General features: G+C 37.2%; 1 protein-coding gene across 10 annotated transcripts in view; it reads left to right on the top strand.

Annotated features, from left to right (window-relative positions):
* The window catches only part of SH3KBP1 (SH3 domain containing kinase binding protein 1), a 207,554-nt gene that overhangs the window by 105,502 nt on the left and 84,310 nt on the right, over positions 1 to 17,742 (top strand). For 6 of the 10 annotated variants that reach the window (XR_015801773.1, XR_015801770.1, XR_015801772.1 and 3 more), the window contains 3 exons: positions 485 to 591; positions 8,264 to 8,387; positions 13,623 to 13,697. Coding sequence is in view for 4 of the 10 variants with exons in the window: in XM_088160253.1 (XP_088016379.1) it covers positions 485 to 591; positions 8,264 to 8,387; positions 13,623 to 13,697 (306 nt within the window). In the remaining 6 variants the exon portion in view is untranslated. The remainder of the gene's footprint in view (positions 1 to 484; positions 592 to 8,263; positions 8,388 to 13,622; positions 13,698 to 17,742) is intronic. The other 4 variants (XR_015801775.1, XR_015801771.1, XM_014875793.2 and 1 more) reach the window with 1 other exon arrangement.

Raw genomic sequence — 17,742 nt, 5'->3', positions numbered from 1 at the left:
TTAGCTTGTTGGGAAGTTTCTATATAGGAATCTCTGCATTGGGGAGAGCTTCGCTCTTTGCTTTTTGCTTTTGTTCCTGCTCTCTCACTGCCATCATCATCTCCGAAAGAAGACAGGAGCTGCTGCAGCAACATCAGCCCCACCGGGACCATCAGGAGCAGCTTCTGCTTCTCTTTGGGACCCTAAACCAAAACTTAGCATTGACTTTAACGCTTGTGACTCTTTGCCTTTCGAGACTGATGTGCCTTTGCAATACACAGCTTTATAGCAACTATCAGCTGCTTGGCTCTTTAAAGAAAACAACCACAACCCGACAAATGGTGCCTTGAGCATTGGAGAATTAACCCACATATCACAAACATTCGGATTCTGATAACAATACTCAAATAATAATTTTTCATCTTTAATAATTTCCCCTGGCTTGTGTTTGGCATGGAAATTTATTTTCATTTCACGATTTCCCTATTTCCTTCATTTCCCTCAGGAGAGAGAAACAGAAGGAGGAGATGTCAGGTGGCTTTCAGTTATATGCCTCAAAATGAAGATGAATTGGAATTAAAAGTTGGTGACATCATTGAAGTTGTGGGAGAGGTGAGCACATCTTTAATTCAATATACATACATGCATTTCTGACATGTCTTGTGCATGCTAAGCTCTTCAGTACATAATTTAAACCAGACATTTTTCTTCTCTGCTATATTGACCTGTCTGGTTTGGGTTACTATTGGGGATTAGGGGATGTTGGGTTTTTTCTTAAGGATTTTGTGACTTTCTTTTCCCCATGTAGCATTTCTGCTGAATTTACATCCATTGATGTTTCAGAGTTCTGTTCAGGGAAAGAGCTCTAAGTTTGTGTTACAGAGCTCTTGAGTTTATATCTCTGAAGAATCAAAGATTATAGCAGAAGAAACTTTTCACAGTTTTAGTAAGCCAGCCACAGGGAAAAACTACCTTCACAAAGTTAAACACATTTAAGAAATTTATTCCGATCTCTACTGGCGTTCCCCTTTTGTCATCTTTGGCAGCAAATTTTAAGGAATTCATTTTGGTCTTAATCAGTTTTAAAAACCCCTAAAACCCCCAAACAAAATATTTAGAGAGTCAAGATGCACTTATTTTGGTTAGAACTGGATGTGGAAAATTAATTACATGAAATGGGAACAAATTATGCAAGCTTGGACAGAGAGACAGAGATTTTCTTTGCATGGGTGACTCTGGCTGCAGGATCAAGAAATGGTGCTTGCTCCCAATACCCTCAGTGTTCCATTAGAGAATTAACAAATATATTCTGAAGCTTAATAGTCAAAATGATAACATGCATCCTTTAAGTAGAATGCATTTAAGCTCATTTATTCTTACTTACTTAGCTTTAAAAAGAAGACCTCAGTCTGCTCAGGCAGACAATATAATGTGTGTTGCAGTTTGTATCATTTATTTGTAGGATTTTTTTTCTCTGCCATGACTCAGCAGTTAGGAATTCAACATTTCTTGTCAAGGATATATAGTTAATTTACTTTTTCCTGCATCTGTCACTTAAACAATCAATTCAAAAAGCGTATAAATTCTGCTGTAATCTACAGTATACAGTATTTTCTTATAAGAGATTAAATTCTCACATCTGAATGTAAGAAGCTTAGCAATCACTGTTTTTGCTCTAACCTAACTGTGCATGCCAGCTCTGCACATCATTCTTCCCCTGGAATCAGACATGATGTGTCACTTAACCGACCTTATTCTGTCTGTGAGCAGTTTTGTAATGGGGGAATTCAAGGTTATAAGAGCACATTTTGCATATATTGTAAACTCCATATTATAATGAGTTTCATGACATCACATGAACTGTTTTGATTGGGCAATTTGAGGCATATTTGACCTCACATGGCCATGCAAATACTACATAAAAGTTTTAAGTCTATGTCTTTTAATAGTAAATTGATGGAATAAAACCTTTTCCTAGTAGCCAGCCAACAAATTAACTCTACTGAATGAATTATATGATTAAATAATTTAGATTACATACTAGGTGTCTTTTATGGAAAACTTAATTATACATACCTTATTTATTTATATCCAAAAGAGACTGAAAAGATCTGCATTAAAATTGAAAAATGTAGAACTGTAAAAGTGAAATATTCCATGTACTTGCATGTGTGTGCTTATAGTTAAGGGCATGTCTTTTGAAACCCACTTGGATTGTTCTTTTGGATGAAAGTAGATTAGCTGGTAGAACAGGGAAAATAGGAAATTTTTAAAAATCTCAGTGCTTCAGGAAGTATTGTTGTGGGACCTTTATTTTCCATTATGTTTGATACCAAGCAGTTGATGCTGAACAATTGTAACAATTTCTTCTGCTCTTATCATAATAATGTTGATTCCTCAGAAAAAGTAGAGCAGAATATTTCTTTTGAAATAGGAACTTGATTTGGTGCAGAAAGTCGCACCAATGAATGTGCTGATTTAATTGTTAACCCTTCTGCTTATAGGTTGCATTGAAATAGAATTTATAGTGTTTTTGTCACTATACAATGCTTCTTATTTCAAATGATAAATAGTTGATGTGAGTGACTTATTGCTTAAAAAATATGTCTTCTTCAGTTGTGAAAGTTGAGGGATTTTTTTTGCAAGGGCCAAAATCATGCTGTGTAATTGTACAAACCTCCCCCTAAAGAACTAGAAAAAGCCTTTCCACATAGGCAACGATTTGATATAATTCTTGTAGAATACAGGTTTTGTTTATCATTACTCAGGATTAAAAGCTGGATGATATCTTCTGCATTATTTAGAGCAGTTCAGCAATTGGAACATTAATGGTCATTCACTTTCCATTTCCAGTTGCTCTTTTCTCTTGTGCCATCTTTTTGTTCATGAATAGGTCTCAGATTCCCACAGATAGCATTTTATTGTATCTTCCTAAGAAAGTTGTATCAGTTGAATTCATTGATTAAATTGACTTGGATTAATATTTTAAAATCTCCATGGATTTCTGTTTAGTCGAAAATAAATTCCTCACTGAGTTACAGCAAATTAAAGCTGGTATTATTTAGGTCAAAATAGTGTCTGTATATCTTCATGTAGTTATTGACCAAAAAAAAAAAAAATTAAAATGTTACTTCTGGTTGAACAACTCATTAAACTTCTCCTGTTGAAAAGAAAAGCTAATTGGACTTCATTCTTGAAGAAATGTGTTCTGCTCCCCCTCAAGTCTGTTCAAGATCAGTGCCTCCAGCACAGGGTTGACAGAAGGGAAAACAAGTCTCAGCTGCCTCCAGCAGTGTTCCAGTGTGTTTCCCCAGGTTCCCAGTGAAAATAGGTTACACTGACACCACATGGGGATGTGCTGAGGATGAGGATGTCTTCCCTTCTCCCACCTCTGTGTATGTAATAGCATCCAAAGCTGCCCAGATCCTTCTTCTGGTGCCAGCAGATGGAATAAGGTATTTTGAAAAGGTTTTTATGCCTGTAGTAGTGGTAGGTTAAATGGGAAATTCCTGTTGTGGCAGAAGTGATTTGGGTCTGTAGAGTGGATTGAAACAGCAGCAAGTGTGAGTTTTGAACTTGTCACCAGATGGATGTCCCTAGAGGTTGTATGTGTTCAGAATTCACAGTTCCTTCCTATTTGTCCTAAATAGTTAGAAATTAGTTATAGTAAGATCAAATGTTCAACACAATAGATAAAATGCTTGTCATTAAAATAGGTTTCCATAACTACAGAGACACTGATACCCATGAGATATTAATTAACAGACTTAAATTAAAAGTACATTTAAAACTAACTAGAGAAGCGTTTTCATCATTGTTTATGTTCATGTTTATTGTGTGATTGATACCTTTTTGCTTGTCATTTTCCTACCTCATTAGCTCTAACTCTAATTACAGTTGTTCCAAAATACAACTGTAACTAATTGTCTTATCAAATGCAGATTTCTGAATTCTAATTATGTTTCACCCTTACGCTTTCATGGGATGCCAGATAATTAACCCTTAGCATGAGGGTAAGGACATTTGGCACATCATTCAAGAGTTCTGAGGCTGCTTGCATTTGGGATTACTCTGTCACTGTGCTGCTATGTACCTTTTGGCCTCCTCCTGCTGAGAAGTCAGCTTTTTGCCAATGTATTAATGGAGTTCAGCTCACAATTCTTTGACTGAGACCTTCTGTAATACCACTGAGCTTATTCTTTGACTTTTAGGTAACATTGCCATAAATTGCATGATCAAATCCTATCAGTAACCCTTTAGAAATTATAAAAATGCAAACTGAATTTTGACAAATCTGTTGCCTCTTATTTGCAAGATTAGTGGATGGGGGTTTTTTGCTCTTGTTATCAGATAAAGTGATGCAACCCATGTCCAAGAACAGGATAAACTGGGGATTGAGCTGGACTTTTCTTACAGTGACTCATTTTGGCACCTATAGAGTTGAAAGGGGAATGAATATTTAGAGTGTAATAAGGGAATGGTCTGTGCCACAAATACAGAACTGTATAAATTTCAAGAAAGCAGCTGGGAATGAATACTGGGGTTTCACATCCCTCAGCTACTTTTCTGTGGAATGCTGTGGCAGTTTTTCCAGATTCTCTTCTAATATGTTATTCATGAAGATTTCTATGAATACTTCTTATTTGGTTAGTTCATGTGGTGGGGGACTTTTTTGGGGAAATGAGGATGCAAGTACTACTGCAGGTCATCCAAGTTCTACATAATTGCTTTCACAAACCCTCAGTTTCTTGTTTAGAAGATAATGTTAAAAAAACCCAACAAAAACCCAAACCACAAAATCAAACAAACAAAAATTCCCAAAGCAGATTTTGACACTTTGATTCTCTGGTACAAAGTACTTGTGCAGTTTTTAATTTTTACCTTCTGCACTCGAGTTACCAAACAGCTTCCAGATATATTCTGCTGTACCAGGATTCCAAGGGCTGGCTGACACCTTAGGGACATGGCTCTCTCTGAATGCACTCCCAAAATAAGCCATCAAGTGGCACTGTAGGCACCATATTCTCTTGAGGTCTTGTTTCCAAAATTTGTTTTCCCACTGGCAGTGGATGTGATTTGTTTATTTTGCCTCTTGAGAATCTATGTTTTTAATTTCCTTTCAACATGTCATTGCTTTTGTCCTTTGAACTCAATGTTTTATATTAGAATTTTTAAACCAAGGGAGTTTTTTCCTTTGCTTTCTGTGCTCTAGTTCTCTCAAAGCAAAAGAAAATCTGTTGACCTTGAGGTTCTGTCTCTCCTGTTGCCTGCCTCTGGCATTGCTTTTATTCCTGGGGCTATGTTTTAGTTTCAACAGCCCAGACAGACTCTGTTATGATCCAGGGAGGCTTTCTTCCATTTGAAACCTTTCCTGACTCAGAGCTTCCCTCATTTGCCTTCGCTAAACTGAGAGTAATCTGTCAGCCTAATAGGCAAAGCTGCAGGTTGTAGAACATCTTGTGGAACAGGCCGATATAGGAATTTATTGGAAATACACTCTAGGTCAGTGATTCCAAAGAGCTGAGCATTTTAATCATTTAACAACTTCAGACTATTAATTAATATATAATTAATATATATTAATAGGTGTAAGCAAGCAGCTGTGGCAATCCTAGATTTTCTGGCAAGCAGCTGCTGGTAGAACTTCTTTTCCAGCACAGGGACATGGACTGTCAAATGAAGCTCTCCTCTTTTTAAAATGTTTGGTTCTGGGCATAAATCAGCATGTAAATCTGTAAATTCTGAAAGTGCTTTGTTTTAATAGCACAGTAACAAATTTTATTGAGCTCGTGCCTCCAGATGGATTCCCACCCATGAATAATGGATTTTCATTTGTAAGGTTATATTGGCTGTGAATTATTGCAGCTTGTCAAACCATATGGTAATGGACTTGCCCCAGTTTGGGATAACTAAATCCTGGAGGTATTTTAGTGTCTTATATTGTATGGATTCATCTCTAGCTGGTGTGTTTTGAGGCTTAAGCATATGTAGCAGGTAGCTTTAATGTTTAAAATACTTAAAGCTTTTGATAATTTCGATGAAAATTTCCTAAGAAATCTTTAGGAGACCGAGTTTGACCTCAATCTCTAATGTCTTGCTAACATGATTCTGCATTGTCCTTGTGGAAAAAACCCCCTGGGTTTTGCTTTAGATTTTTTTCTGAATTTGTAGCATTATTGAATACAACATGGTATTTTCAGACAACTAATTTTTCAGTCAGATGAGAAAATTAAACTAATAAATGATCTGAGTATCTGCATGTGCAGTTTAGATTTATCTGTATAAAGATCTTTGAATATATATATTTCTATCCATATGGATAGACTTCCATAGATTGACACATCACATAAAGAGTGCTAATGTTAATGGTAAGAGAACTCTGAAATGTTACTCTGGAAGAAGTAAGCAAGCAAAAATTACTTGAGGAAAAGATGGAACTGAATAATATTGGTCACATTATTTGTCAAGTAATCTCGAAATCTTGCAAAGCAGGGATCTTGGGAACTGTGTAAATCCTCTGATTAATCTTCTGGTCAATCAGCTAATGCAGTTATGGTTGAATATGTGGCTCTAATCAATATAGCCATCTGGGAACACTGCATTAGAAAAATTGAAGTATTTTATAGCACTAAGAGTCTTGGCCATTTTGTGTATTTTCTATACAACAGTATATTTTTATATGGACTATAACATTTATATCAAATCATCTTTAGAGATACAATTTTTAGAGTCTGAGTGCTAAGTGTCATGCAGTTTCAGTTTTCCATATTTCTTTTTATTAATCTGGAGAGAAAGAAGAAAGCAAATACTACCTTTTAGAGACTCTGATACTGTAATGTGAAAAACCTCCACCTCACTGAAGTGATTGAGTGATATGTATACGTTCTATCTTCTGAAGTAGCACTAGCAAGATAATTCCCAGAGATGTGCTGGAGCTCACCAGTACTATTGAGGCATTGGAGAGGGGGCAAGTTTTGTCAGGGGCACATATTGAGATTAAATGAAAGTCTGGTCTGAACCACTTTCTAATTAAAACAAATATTCAATTCATGAGATCAGGAAATGTGGGGTTTTTACTAAAATGTCTCATGTACCTAAGTTGAAAAAAATGCATATATTCCTCTATATTTTGAGGAAATATTTTGTTGTATGTTTATGAGATTTCTAAGGACTCAAGTTTTTCACAGATAAGTGAAAAGACTTTTCACAGACTTTTTTCTGTAATAATTATCTAGATTCGTTTAAAGTGTGGAGTTGTTTTTTTAACAGCAAAGTTAACTTTCTCTTTTCATAACTGGAGGGAGGGTAGGCAGGAAAGAGATGAGTCAAACATTATTGGAGACTGATGTGTCACAGATTTACACTGTCCTCCCCTGTCTTTTTTTTAGTGAAGGGACAGTGTCTGACAGATGAAAAACATTTCTCTATCAAGAGTGTGTTTAGCTGATGCATATAATCAGTCATTTCTTGCTGTGCCATTATAACCTAAAGGCATTTCTAAGGGCTGTCATTTCACTGCCTGACACCACCGTTCAATCCTGAATGGGTTATAGAGGAGGGAGTCTGCAATTTTAAAGTGATATTTTCTCTTGGGTTTTGGCTAGGTAGCGTCCCTCCTCCTGATACATCATTATTGTGTATTTCAGTACCTCTTTGTAAGTCTTGAGTCAAATATGCATTAGTACTGTTCTTTGTTCTGCATAGGTTTCTGACATTTGCACATGAATGATATAGCAGCATTCTTAATTTTTAAAATAAAATTTTTCTGATTTTGTTGGGGAAGGCAAGAATGTTTACACTATATTAGGATACCTAAATTAGATTCTCTGAGTAGCCCTTTATAGGTGTTTCTCCTTCACCATTGATTACTTATGGAAATCAAACAGAATCTGCAAATCATATCCATTAAGATTGTCTTGAATAGCCACAGAGTGTGCACTGAAAATTTACTGATTGAATGGATATCCATAAAAATTGAAATGTAGAGACACTGTGTCCTCTATAGTTGCTCTTTTGTCCTTTTATTTAGTGCTCATTTGTGCTTAGGACTGCTGTCAGCACTGTTGACATTTACAGATGGGTTCAAGTATCTCTTGTTTTCACTTACGAAGAAAAAAAAGAGAAGTGTTCTGGCTTGGAGCCTATGCCATGTGCTCCTTACACCTGAAATTAATTATTATAAACTATTCAGAGCTATTACTGTCATTTATTGTCTGTATATAATGGTGCTCAGTAAAGTGTTGCTAATGTAAAACTCTTTTTTTTTTTTTTTTTCTTGGTGCAGGTGGAAGAGGGCTGGTGGGAAGGTATACTTAATGGAAAGACTGGCATGTTTCCTTCCAACTTCATCAAGGAACTCTCTGATTCTGATGATGTGGGAATAGCACAGGAGGAGCAAGTAAAGTCAAGTAAGGAAAACTTACTGTTGATATTCTGTATGTATGTCTGTGTCTTTAGCTCATAGCACATTCTTATCTCTTGCTTGGAAGTGTTTTTGAATGCCATGTTCTTAATTTATGCTGAAAGGGTCAGATGGTGATGATTTACATATACCTGCAGTGCTACCTGAGTTGCAACATTGTCAGTGCTCTCTGAGCTGTGTAAGACTTGCTGAGCCACAACAAACCAAGAGGAGAGAAGACAATGATGATGTCTGCATTTCTATTTCAAAATTAATTGCAAAGGATTTTTTTTGTCTTTAGATGTGGAAAGTAACCAAACATCTACAAAGTGACTTATTTAAAGTGGAGAGATTGAAGTGCCATGCTTTCTATAACAATTCCAATAGATGTAAGGATTCATAATTACTAGTGTGGGACATGCAGCACTTTTTCCCTCCAGGTGCTGAGCATGTTTCTATCACCTCCAACACCCACTGCCCCAGCAGCCAAAGGGAAAAAGGCCAGAACTGGGACATGGACTTTGTTCTCTCATTTAAAGTGGGCCAGTACTGCTGCAGGTGAAAAAAAGCATGTTTGGTAACTAAGTTTGCAACAGTATAAGCATGGGAGTGGATTGTCCTCTTTATAACTTCTCATGGAGAATAACCAGAATAAAAAGTGTGCTGTTAATGGAAATGGAAAGCTGTTGGTCTTCATGGGTTTTATGTTCTTCAAGCAGATATTACTTTTTTTTTCCTAATTCAGTGATGAAATCTGAATCTTCAGAGAAAAAAAAAAAAAAAGTCAATTCTATTTGCATATATCAGGCGAATTCCACAATACTTGCCAAGGTCTTCCTATTTTTAGCACTACAGATGTTCATTGCTATGTAGTGTTCTCCTGAGATCTCTGAATAAGCAGAAGTCAAAGGACTACCAAGATCTTTGTAAGCTGATTTCAGCTGAAATTTACCAAAACCTTTATAGTTTACTCTGTCAATAAGGGGTAGAAAATTATAATACTTTCTTCTTTTTCCTCATTTTACCACTTAAGGCAAATTTGTCACCCTTATTCCATACCACAGAATCCTGAAAACCCTAACTTTTGCAATGATGAAAATATTTTCTATTTGTTTTGTAATGGAGAACATTTTCTTGTGTGAATGTATACTGGTGACCTAGTCTCATGGTCAGTGCTGTTCAAGATATTTAAATGTAACATTCCTTCAGACTGGAGTGAACATATTTTAAACTTTAAAATTTTAATGTGATGGAGAGGGAGAAAGGGCATTAAGTGAAGGTGCAAGTTTCAGTGAGATTGCAAGCTGCTTTCTGTAACCTATATAAATGCTATCATGAATTATGTTCATTATAAACACAGTGAGTCTTGGAAGAACTAATTGTGTAGAGTAATTTCAGCTCTGGAGTCTGTAGTGTTTGGTGCTATATGAGTGAACAAGGTAGGTGATACTGTTCAGGATGGAATATCCCAATTTTTCCTGTATGAATGAATGAATATTCTTTCCCCAGGTAATTTGATAATACATACTTAATAATAAGCATCCTAAAAATGGCTTTTAGCAAAAACATACACTGGAGTGTGCAAAAGCAGCCACAAAGCATTAACTCTTGATGTCCATTATGGCCCATGCTTTGTTCAGACTTGGGTTTGTGTGCTGGTTCTGTCAGTGGAACCCAAACCTGCGATGCTTGTATGGAGAACACAGCAGTAACACAAATACTGGTTTTGTGTCTTTAAATAAATTGAAGGTAACTGTAGGTAGGAGATGAGTTTCCTACTTTCTTGTATTTAATTTAATTCTTTGGAGGTGCTTTGTGGCTATCTAAGATGAGGAGCTATTAGATATACCTATAAAACAAAAGAATACTGTAAACTTCCTGAGAGAGACAGTGACTCAAGGAATGCTGAGATTGTTATGGGGATTTTGTTTTTTGTTTTTTTTTTTCTTCAAGTAAAACTATCAATGTAAGAATTGCATTCCCTTAAGAAAATTATGGGAAATATATATAAATTAAATTTTTTCTATATATGGTTTCTGTGAATGATACAGCTGTTGCTCTCTAACACATAGTGTTTCATGAGGCTCTATTCAGGCACACTAAATACCTGGATTTGAAAATCTCCATACTGAGGTTGCAAAAATATCAACAAGTTTACACAACTGACTAGGAATGATCATCTCATTCCATGTTTATCCAGAAAACCTAGTAAAAAAAATGAACAAGTAAACCCTGGAAGATTTGGCCATCAGGTTAGTAGTACTGTTGAAATGCTCTAGGTTACATCTCAAAAAGGTGTGTTTCCATGCCTCTATTTCAGTTCCTTCCTCCGTGGATGACAAGATGTGACAGCCCCTTAAATCTGCAGTAACTCCTTTTTGTTTGTCTGGAAACTTTGAATACATCTGTATCACAGGACTTTGCAAGGTGGAAACCTTGAATGTGAATTCTAGATTATGAAGCTGCCACTTGAGTGAGGGGTTGTATCCAGGCATTGAACTCAGACCTTGGGCAGCCACTGAGGTTCTGCTCAGCATTTAGAGGAGCCTAGAAAGGGTTGGGGTTTGGCTCTGCAATCTTGAGCAGCAGCCTTGAGCTGTTCAGCCCAACCTGTAAAATGGATAAGGTAATACTTGGCAGATTTACTGTGAGAGATGGGAAAATAGCACAGGATATGTGGAGAACCATGTGAACACACAAGTATTTTAAAGTTTAAATTTAATGTCTTGGTTAAATTTAGTTAATTTGATTTTTAAATCACATTTTATTGACCATCTATGATGAGAATTTTTGAAGGGCAAATGTAATTTTGCTGAAAGAAATACAGAAGAGAAAAATTACATAACTTGGCTTTTTAGGAATAAAGTCAATAAAACCCCATATTTCTCTGTCCTTCTGTTACAGTCTACACCCAGCCCCAAGGAGAGAAAAATGTCTGATTTTGTTGTGTCCATGTAAATTTTATGGCAGATTGGAGTAAACAGCCAAAAGAAATTATCTTGGTTTCCTTTAATGTTCTGCAATATACTAACCTCACAAGCTTGTTCAAAGCAAAAATTTCCTTTTTTGAAAACTAGCCTGGGGCCAGTTTTGGAAGTGCCAAATATTTCTGAATCCTGACTGTGGGACTTAGCTTGCCCCTTATTTGGAAAGGGTTGGGAACCTGTCCCTCCCCTCGATGGTGAGTGCTCAGCAGGCTGGAAAGCGAGACTGTTGCAAGATCAAAATATTTGGGGGTTGTTTGTTTGATTTTAAAGTATTTGTCCCAGCTGTAAGGTGATTGCCAAATTTCTTGTCTTCAAAGGTGCATTTTGGAATGTAAGTACAGACAGGATCAGAATACTATTAGAGTAAACAGACTTCCTTGTTCTTTAAAGCATGCTCTGAAATGAAAATATTGCTTTTCTTGGCCCAGCTGTTACAGCATGAACAGGTAGTATGCATTATCAATTTATTACTATATTAGGTACACGGATTATAAGATTATTTTCCATATTTCTCAGAGATACAGTATTAATTTTAAAACTACTTTCAATACCTTTTCTAGTCAATACGGAGAAGCAAGAAGTCGACATATAGCCAAAAAAATTCTATTTGAGATAATCACAATTTAACACTGAGCAGGTTATTTCAAAAAGCATTTAGCATGTTCCCAGCAGTGTCATGACAGCACTGAAAGGTGGCCTTTTGTATCTTGCTGTCTCTGATGTGTGTTCTCTAAGGTACAGCTTGGCCTCAGGGTATCTATCAACTGTATTTAGAACTGTTAGTGATGACCCAGGAAAAGTCCTGGCTGCTGGATTAGAACTGATGATAGACTCATCAGCTGATGCTGCAGTCAGGCAACCTCCTCTGTTTTCAGTTCTTAAAACTTCAGATTTCCATTACTGTCTCTCTGGCTCTCCACAGCATCATAAAGCTTAACTTAATCTTCTCTTAGCAGTGGGTTGATGTTTGACTGTTTTAATAGCATTCTTTTAATGCTATCTTGTAAAAAGCAAGTGTAAAGATGGATTTGTAGCATTTTTACTTCCTCATTACATAGAACTAAAGCAATGAAAATATTTTGTTATTAATTAAACTGCAAGAACAAAACAAAGAATCAGCTTTTTTATAATGCATAAATAAATATAGCTTTTTATTGTCTGAAAGTCCAACAGAATGATATACAGAAGAAAAAAATCCCACATATGCTTGGTACCAAACTGGGTATGATTCTATGTTGGGACAATTCACATATACTGGTTATTTTGCTATAAAATTTTACCAAAGACATCAATTTTTGTGATGGTATACTTAGGGGGGAGATTGGGAACAAGCTGGCATTTGTATATTCTTGGGCTTGCCTGGGTTTTTAAACCTGACACACAAAACACTTCAGCTGCTCATGCCTTTACCTTCACTTGAATTTCATGTCCTAAATATCAGAGCATGAGCTATCTCACTAGCAATGAAAAAAAAAATTAATGGATTTTGTAATAAAAATGTTATCTTAAATATCTAAGATGGGAAGTGGGATTTGTTTTTTGTTGTTTTGCTGTCTTCCCTCTTAATTTTAGAATTTTGCTTTTGTTAATGTCAATGCCAACTCACACCTGATTAACCTTTTAGCTGAAAAATTGATTTATTCAGATTTAGGTGTCCTATCCTTTCCATTAAGCACTGTTTAAGACCAGTTCCCATGTCCAAAATATTTCTAATAAGTGATCTTGGAAAGATGCAGTATTTCTGATGCTCACAGGATCCTGGTACATTAAAGAGATGTGAGTATTTCATTCACCTGTTTGGATGTCAGCTGTGCTTGTTCAAGTGCACTACATCTGCATCAGGAATGTTGAGCCACTGTGAGTACATCATTGCAGAAATAATGTCTTTTCAGGATTCCCCTGTGCAAGGCTGCATAAAAGAGACAAGTAATTTTATTTGCAAGTCTCATAACATGATGGAGAACAGACCAAACCTAAGACGAATGCATTCTGTTGGACATTGTAAATAACACTTTAGCAAAATAGTGAGATTCTGTTATCTGACATACATGCAGTAAGAATTTTTTAACTTCATGTACAATCAGATATGTTTGCTAATGTTCTCGTCATTTTGCTAATGAGGCTTTTAAATATCAGTGATTGAAAATACAGATTAAAACCTCTTCCTTTCCCTTCTTTTTACCATCAATCGATCTCTTTACCCCTACCCTGCCCCTTCTCTTTTTTTTGTCTTTCCTTCTCTTGCCTGCTGTCAGGAAAATCTGCCTTTGAAGGGACAATTCTGTACAGAGTGGCACCGGCAAAGATTGACAGCTACAGACGTTATAACAGTGAGTGTGTTTCAAAATCATCAAGCAATAGCTTCAGTCCTCTGAACTTGTTTGATTTATCTACACTTGTAAATTGTGCCACTGCTACCCACTTATGGCTACTCTACGTGCACATATCTGTCTGTAAGCTGAAGTCAGTTTGCTGCTGATGAACTGCCCAGCCTTAATGCAATGAGAATGCACCTGTTCCTCCCGTGCATGTGTGTGTTCTGTGTCCATACAATGTACGTGTACGAGCCCACCATAAATTGTGAATTACATTGGATGTTTTGGTCTCAGCTATGGATTGAATCTGTGACCATTGAGTCCCATCGCATTTGCCCCCTGAAATGAGAAGACAGCTGATAATCACCACTAATCTTTCAATTAAAAGTCCGTCTGCTCTAAAAGCCAAGTCCCCATTGTGACTGTTGAACTCATAAAGCATGCTTTGCTTTTCTTAAAAGATATTTTGGGTTTGTTTGAAGTTTTCTTTTTTTGGTGATTTTTTTAAAATTTATTTTTACTTCACTGCATGCTCTTCATTTGGCATTCTGTCTTTGACAGTTATTACTCACAGCATTCTGGCTGATGTGGTTTTTTTGCCAAGGAGAGTAAAAGATACAAAGCTATTTTCATTTCATGTTCAGATTTTTGGCTTCTGCGTTTTAAAAGAAGGGCACATCCTGCTTTTCATGTTCTTTTACTGCCCTGGTAATACAGAAAAAAGAGAGAATGGTTGCATCAGATGCAAGACAGAGGAAGCAAGGAAGACAGAAATCTGTCCTTCCACCTGTTTCTTCATGGAGAAATCCAGCTGAAAGATTCACATTTGGTGTGACTAAATGCAAAGTGTTCAGTCCTGTCTTCCGGTGAACAGGATGTTGTGCTAGCTTTGGCATCTGCTTTTGCCTCAGAGAGCTTTCTCTTGAGAGGATCCATGCTGTGCTGTCCTTCTTCCTCCTTTTTGGGTGGGAGTGTTTGGTCTTCTACCTCTGAGGACTTGTGTCTTAACACATGTTGATAGCAAAGGATGAAGCAGTAGAAGTGGCATTATTCTATTCTCATATTTGCCCTTACACCTTTTTTTTCTTAACAAATCTGATCCTTTTTTTGAACAAAAAACGTTGTGAATGTGTGCAGCTCTGAGTATTTCGTCATGGAAAATTATCTCCCTGTCTACCACAATTCATTTTGCAGCTCATCACAAGCCCCAACCAAGCCCCTGCTCTGGCTGGAGCAGACCACGCGGCTGGTGGTCTTCAAATTTTTGTGCTGCTTCTCAGCTTATATCTCCATGACTGCTTATCAATCACTCAAATGTCATGCTTCTTGCAGAGTTCTTAGACCATCATGAATCCACCCATCTGATGAGCATAATAAAGATTTATGAAGTTAATTTCCAGTATGCTTGACTTCAGACTTTAGGATGATGCTTCAAATCAGATGCAAGGTCTGCCTTTGGCACCTTTAATTTCACAATCTTACTGGGTACTGCTGCCCTAACATTACCTTTCAAAGTTTTCCAAAAACCTGCTTTTCATTAAGGGCCAAATCATCCTCTCCCTCTTCTCAAGTTATCTAAAGTAAGCATAACTGAAGAATTCAGTCACCTTTCCAGTTGTGCTAGAGCTCTACATTTAGTTCTTCTTGTTAATCATACTGGCCCATTGTTGAGCCATGTCACAGAAAGGAAATTGCATCAAACTGACTTCAGTGTGCAGGAAATCAGTGTCTAGATGGGTGTCTAGAGGAAAGCTTGATAACCAGCTGCAAGAAGACAGCTTAACCCACAGTAGATTATCTCACATTGCTCTGGGTAAACACCCATCTAAACTTCGTTTTTAAAGTTGATAAAAAATACCTGTTTATACTACTTGGAGTTGGTTTACCTGGAGGTTTAATTCTACTTCCATTGGCATTTGGTTGAGACTTGCATGTTTTTTCATGCTGCAGAGGTTGTTATTTTCTCCATAAAGCTGCATCTCAGAGGTCAAATATCCAGCTACGCTTACGGCCTGTTTGTCGCTTTTTGGGCTGGAACTGGCACTGAGGAGTGGGTAATACACAAAATCAGGTCATCTGGGGAAGTCTTAAACAACACAAGGGTTTGCACTGTTGCTATCAGAGATGCTCTTGCCTAAACTAACAGAAAAAAAAGGAGGATCCTTTACCCTCCCTGCTCCATCTATTTACAGCTCACTTCCTGCAAATTTCCTCATCGTGCTTTTCCTGAACAAGCCGACTGGTGGTGCAGCCAGCTCCTTCCATTTCATATCTCCTCTATGGTCCATATTTGTAGGCAAAGACCCATGAGCTTATGTCTCCAGTGAAAATGATTCGGCAACATTCCACAGAATTGTTTTCATTTAGGGATGTCTGGTTAAAACAACTCATAGCTGCTCTAATTTCGTCTTGCTGATTTCTCCTTAAGTTAAGCTGGAGTCAGTTCATAACTTCAGATTAGTTATGCCTAGGCGATGCTTGGATTCACCTTATCACATTGCATGAAGTGTTGCTCAACTTTGTGATCAAGCTTAGAGCTTTTACTTCACAAACACATGCTCTGTGCTAAATACTTTTATTTTGAAAGCCATTTTCCAACTGCTGTGTTTAAAAGGAATTTTCTTACTTAACCAAGGCTTGTAATAGCTGTTGAATTACTTGCTGCTTCTAGAGGTACCTTCCACTGAAATATACGAGATTGTCTCCTGCAGAAACACCCGGCCTTGCCTTTATATGCTGACACGGCTTTCTTGGTCATGAGCTATGCCAGGCTCCGCTCAGCAACAATTCCAGCTCCTTTGGCATCCTGCTCATCAACCTGCTGTCAGAAAATCTTTGCTACTGCATATGCTGGGTGAAGAGAGACACACGGCAACAAAAAACTTGTCATTTTGTTGATCACAGCCCTCTTTTCTCTCATCCTGCAACTTTCTTGCACTTCCACGAAAAACGCTTCTTGGATCTCTAATTTTTTTATTTTTACTGATTTATTTTCTCTTTCTTGCTTCACTTTCTTTTTCTTCAAAGATGCAATAACTGAGGAATAGTGCAGATAAAATGCTTGATTTGACAAATATTTGCCTCTCTTTCCTTATATGTGGATCCACAATGCTGTCAGTAATAGCTATTAGATATAATGGAAGAAGATCAGGATCGTTGAAACAGAAACATTCGTGAGTAACCTCAATTGTGTTTTGTGTTTTCTATTGTTCCACCACCTTTTTTTATCCTTTTTTTTGTCCCTCTCCCCTTAATTCTTGAGGAATTATGGCTGGTCAGAGTTCTGAGAAACCAATATGGCTGATGTATTTATGATGTTGTAAATCCCATTTAGGAGTGTTGGAATGTGAGCAAAGTTAAATGAGAAACCTGAATGTGAGTTTTAACAGTTCTGAAGAGAGGACAGTTACAACTTTTTATTTCACCTCACCTTGTTACAACTTGCTTGCAAAAAAGAGCTTGTATCAAATACACAGCTGCTACAGATGCTGCAATGGAAAATAATGTCTGAGAAAGAAAAACTATAAAATTGGGGGAGGGAAATTTTCATGGTTAAAAATAAGCTTCCTGTTTCCTGGAGAACAAATGTACCGATGATATGGGACTGGGGGCCATGTGTGGAAAAATTATGTTGACTGGGGTAAAATGTTAAATCCTTCTGTTGATTGGGATCCTCACTACCAAGTGGTTTTCCATGAGTTGCACAAAAGACCAGTGCTTGGTGAGTGGCAGGTAAAGAACCCTACTGGCTGTGGCTGCTTACCTCTCCTTCCACGTGTGAAAGAAGTCCCCAGATGAAGAGGACAATGGCTGTCTACAGTTGTAGAGTCTCTGAATGAATGATTGTTCCTGTTTGCTCTTACAGTACTCGGGGAGGTGGGGAAGACACCAGTTCTGTATTGATGGCTCTGTGCTCGTGCTGCAGAAGATGCTTGTGCTGCATTGCCCTCAATGCATGCTGCTACGTGGGGCTGGGCACTGCTCCCCTTCCCCTTGCATGACCACTTGTGCAAGCATAGAAATCTTGGGGCCTTTCTTTTGTGGCAAGAACTGTTATGCA

The sequence above is a fragment of the Sturnus vulgaris genome, chromosome 2 (genome assembly GCF_052056855.1).
Source record: "Sturnus vulgaris isolate bStuVul1 chromosome 2, bStuVul1.hap1, whole genome shotgun sequence".
In the NCBI taxonomy this organism is placed as follows: Eukaryota; Metazoa; Chordata; class Aves; order Passeriformes; family Sturnidae; genus Sturnus; species Sturnus vulgaris.
This window is presented reverse-complemented; position numbering and strand designations above follow the sequence as displayed.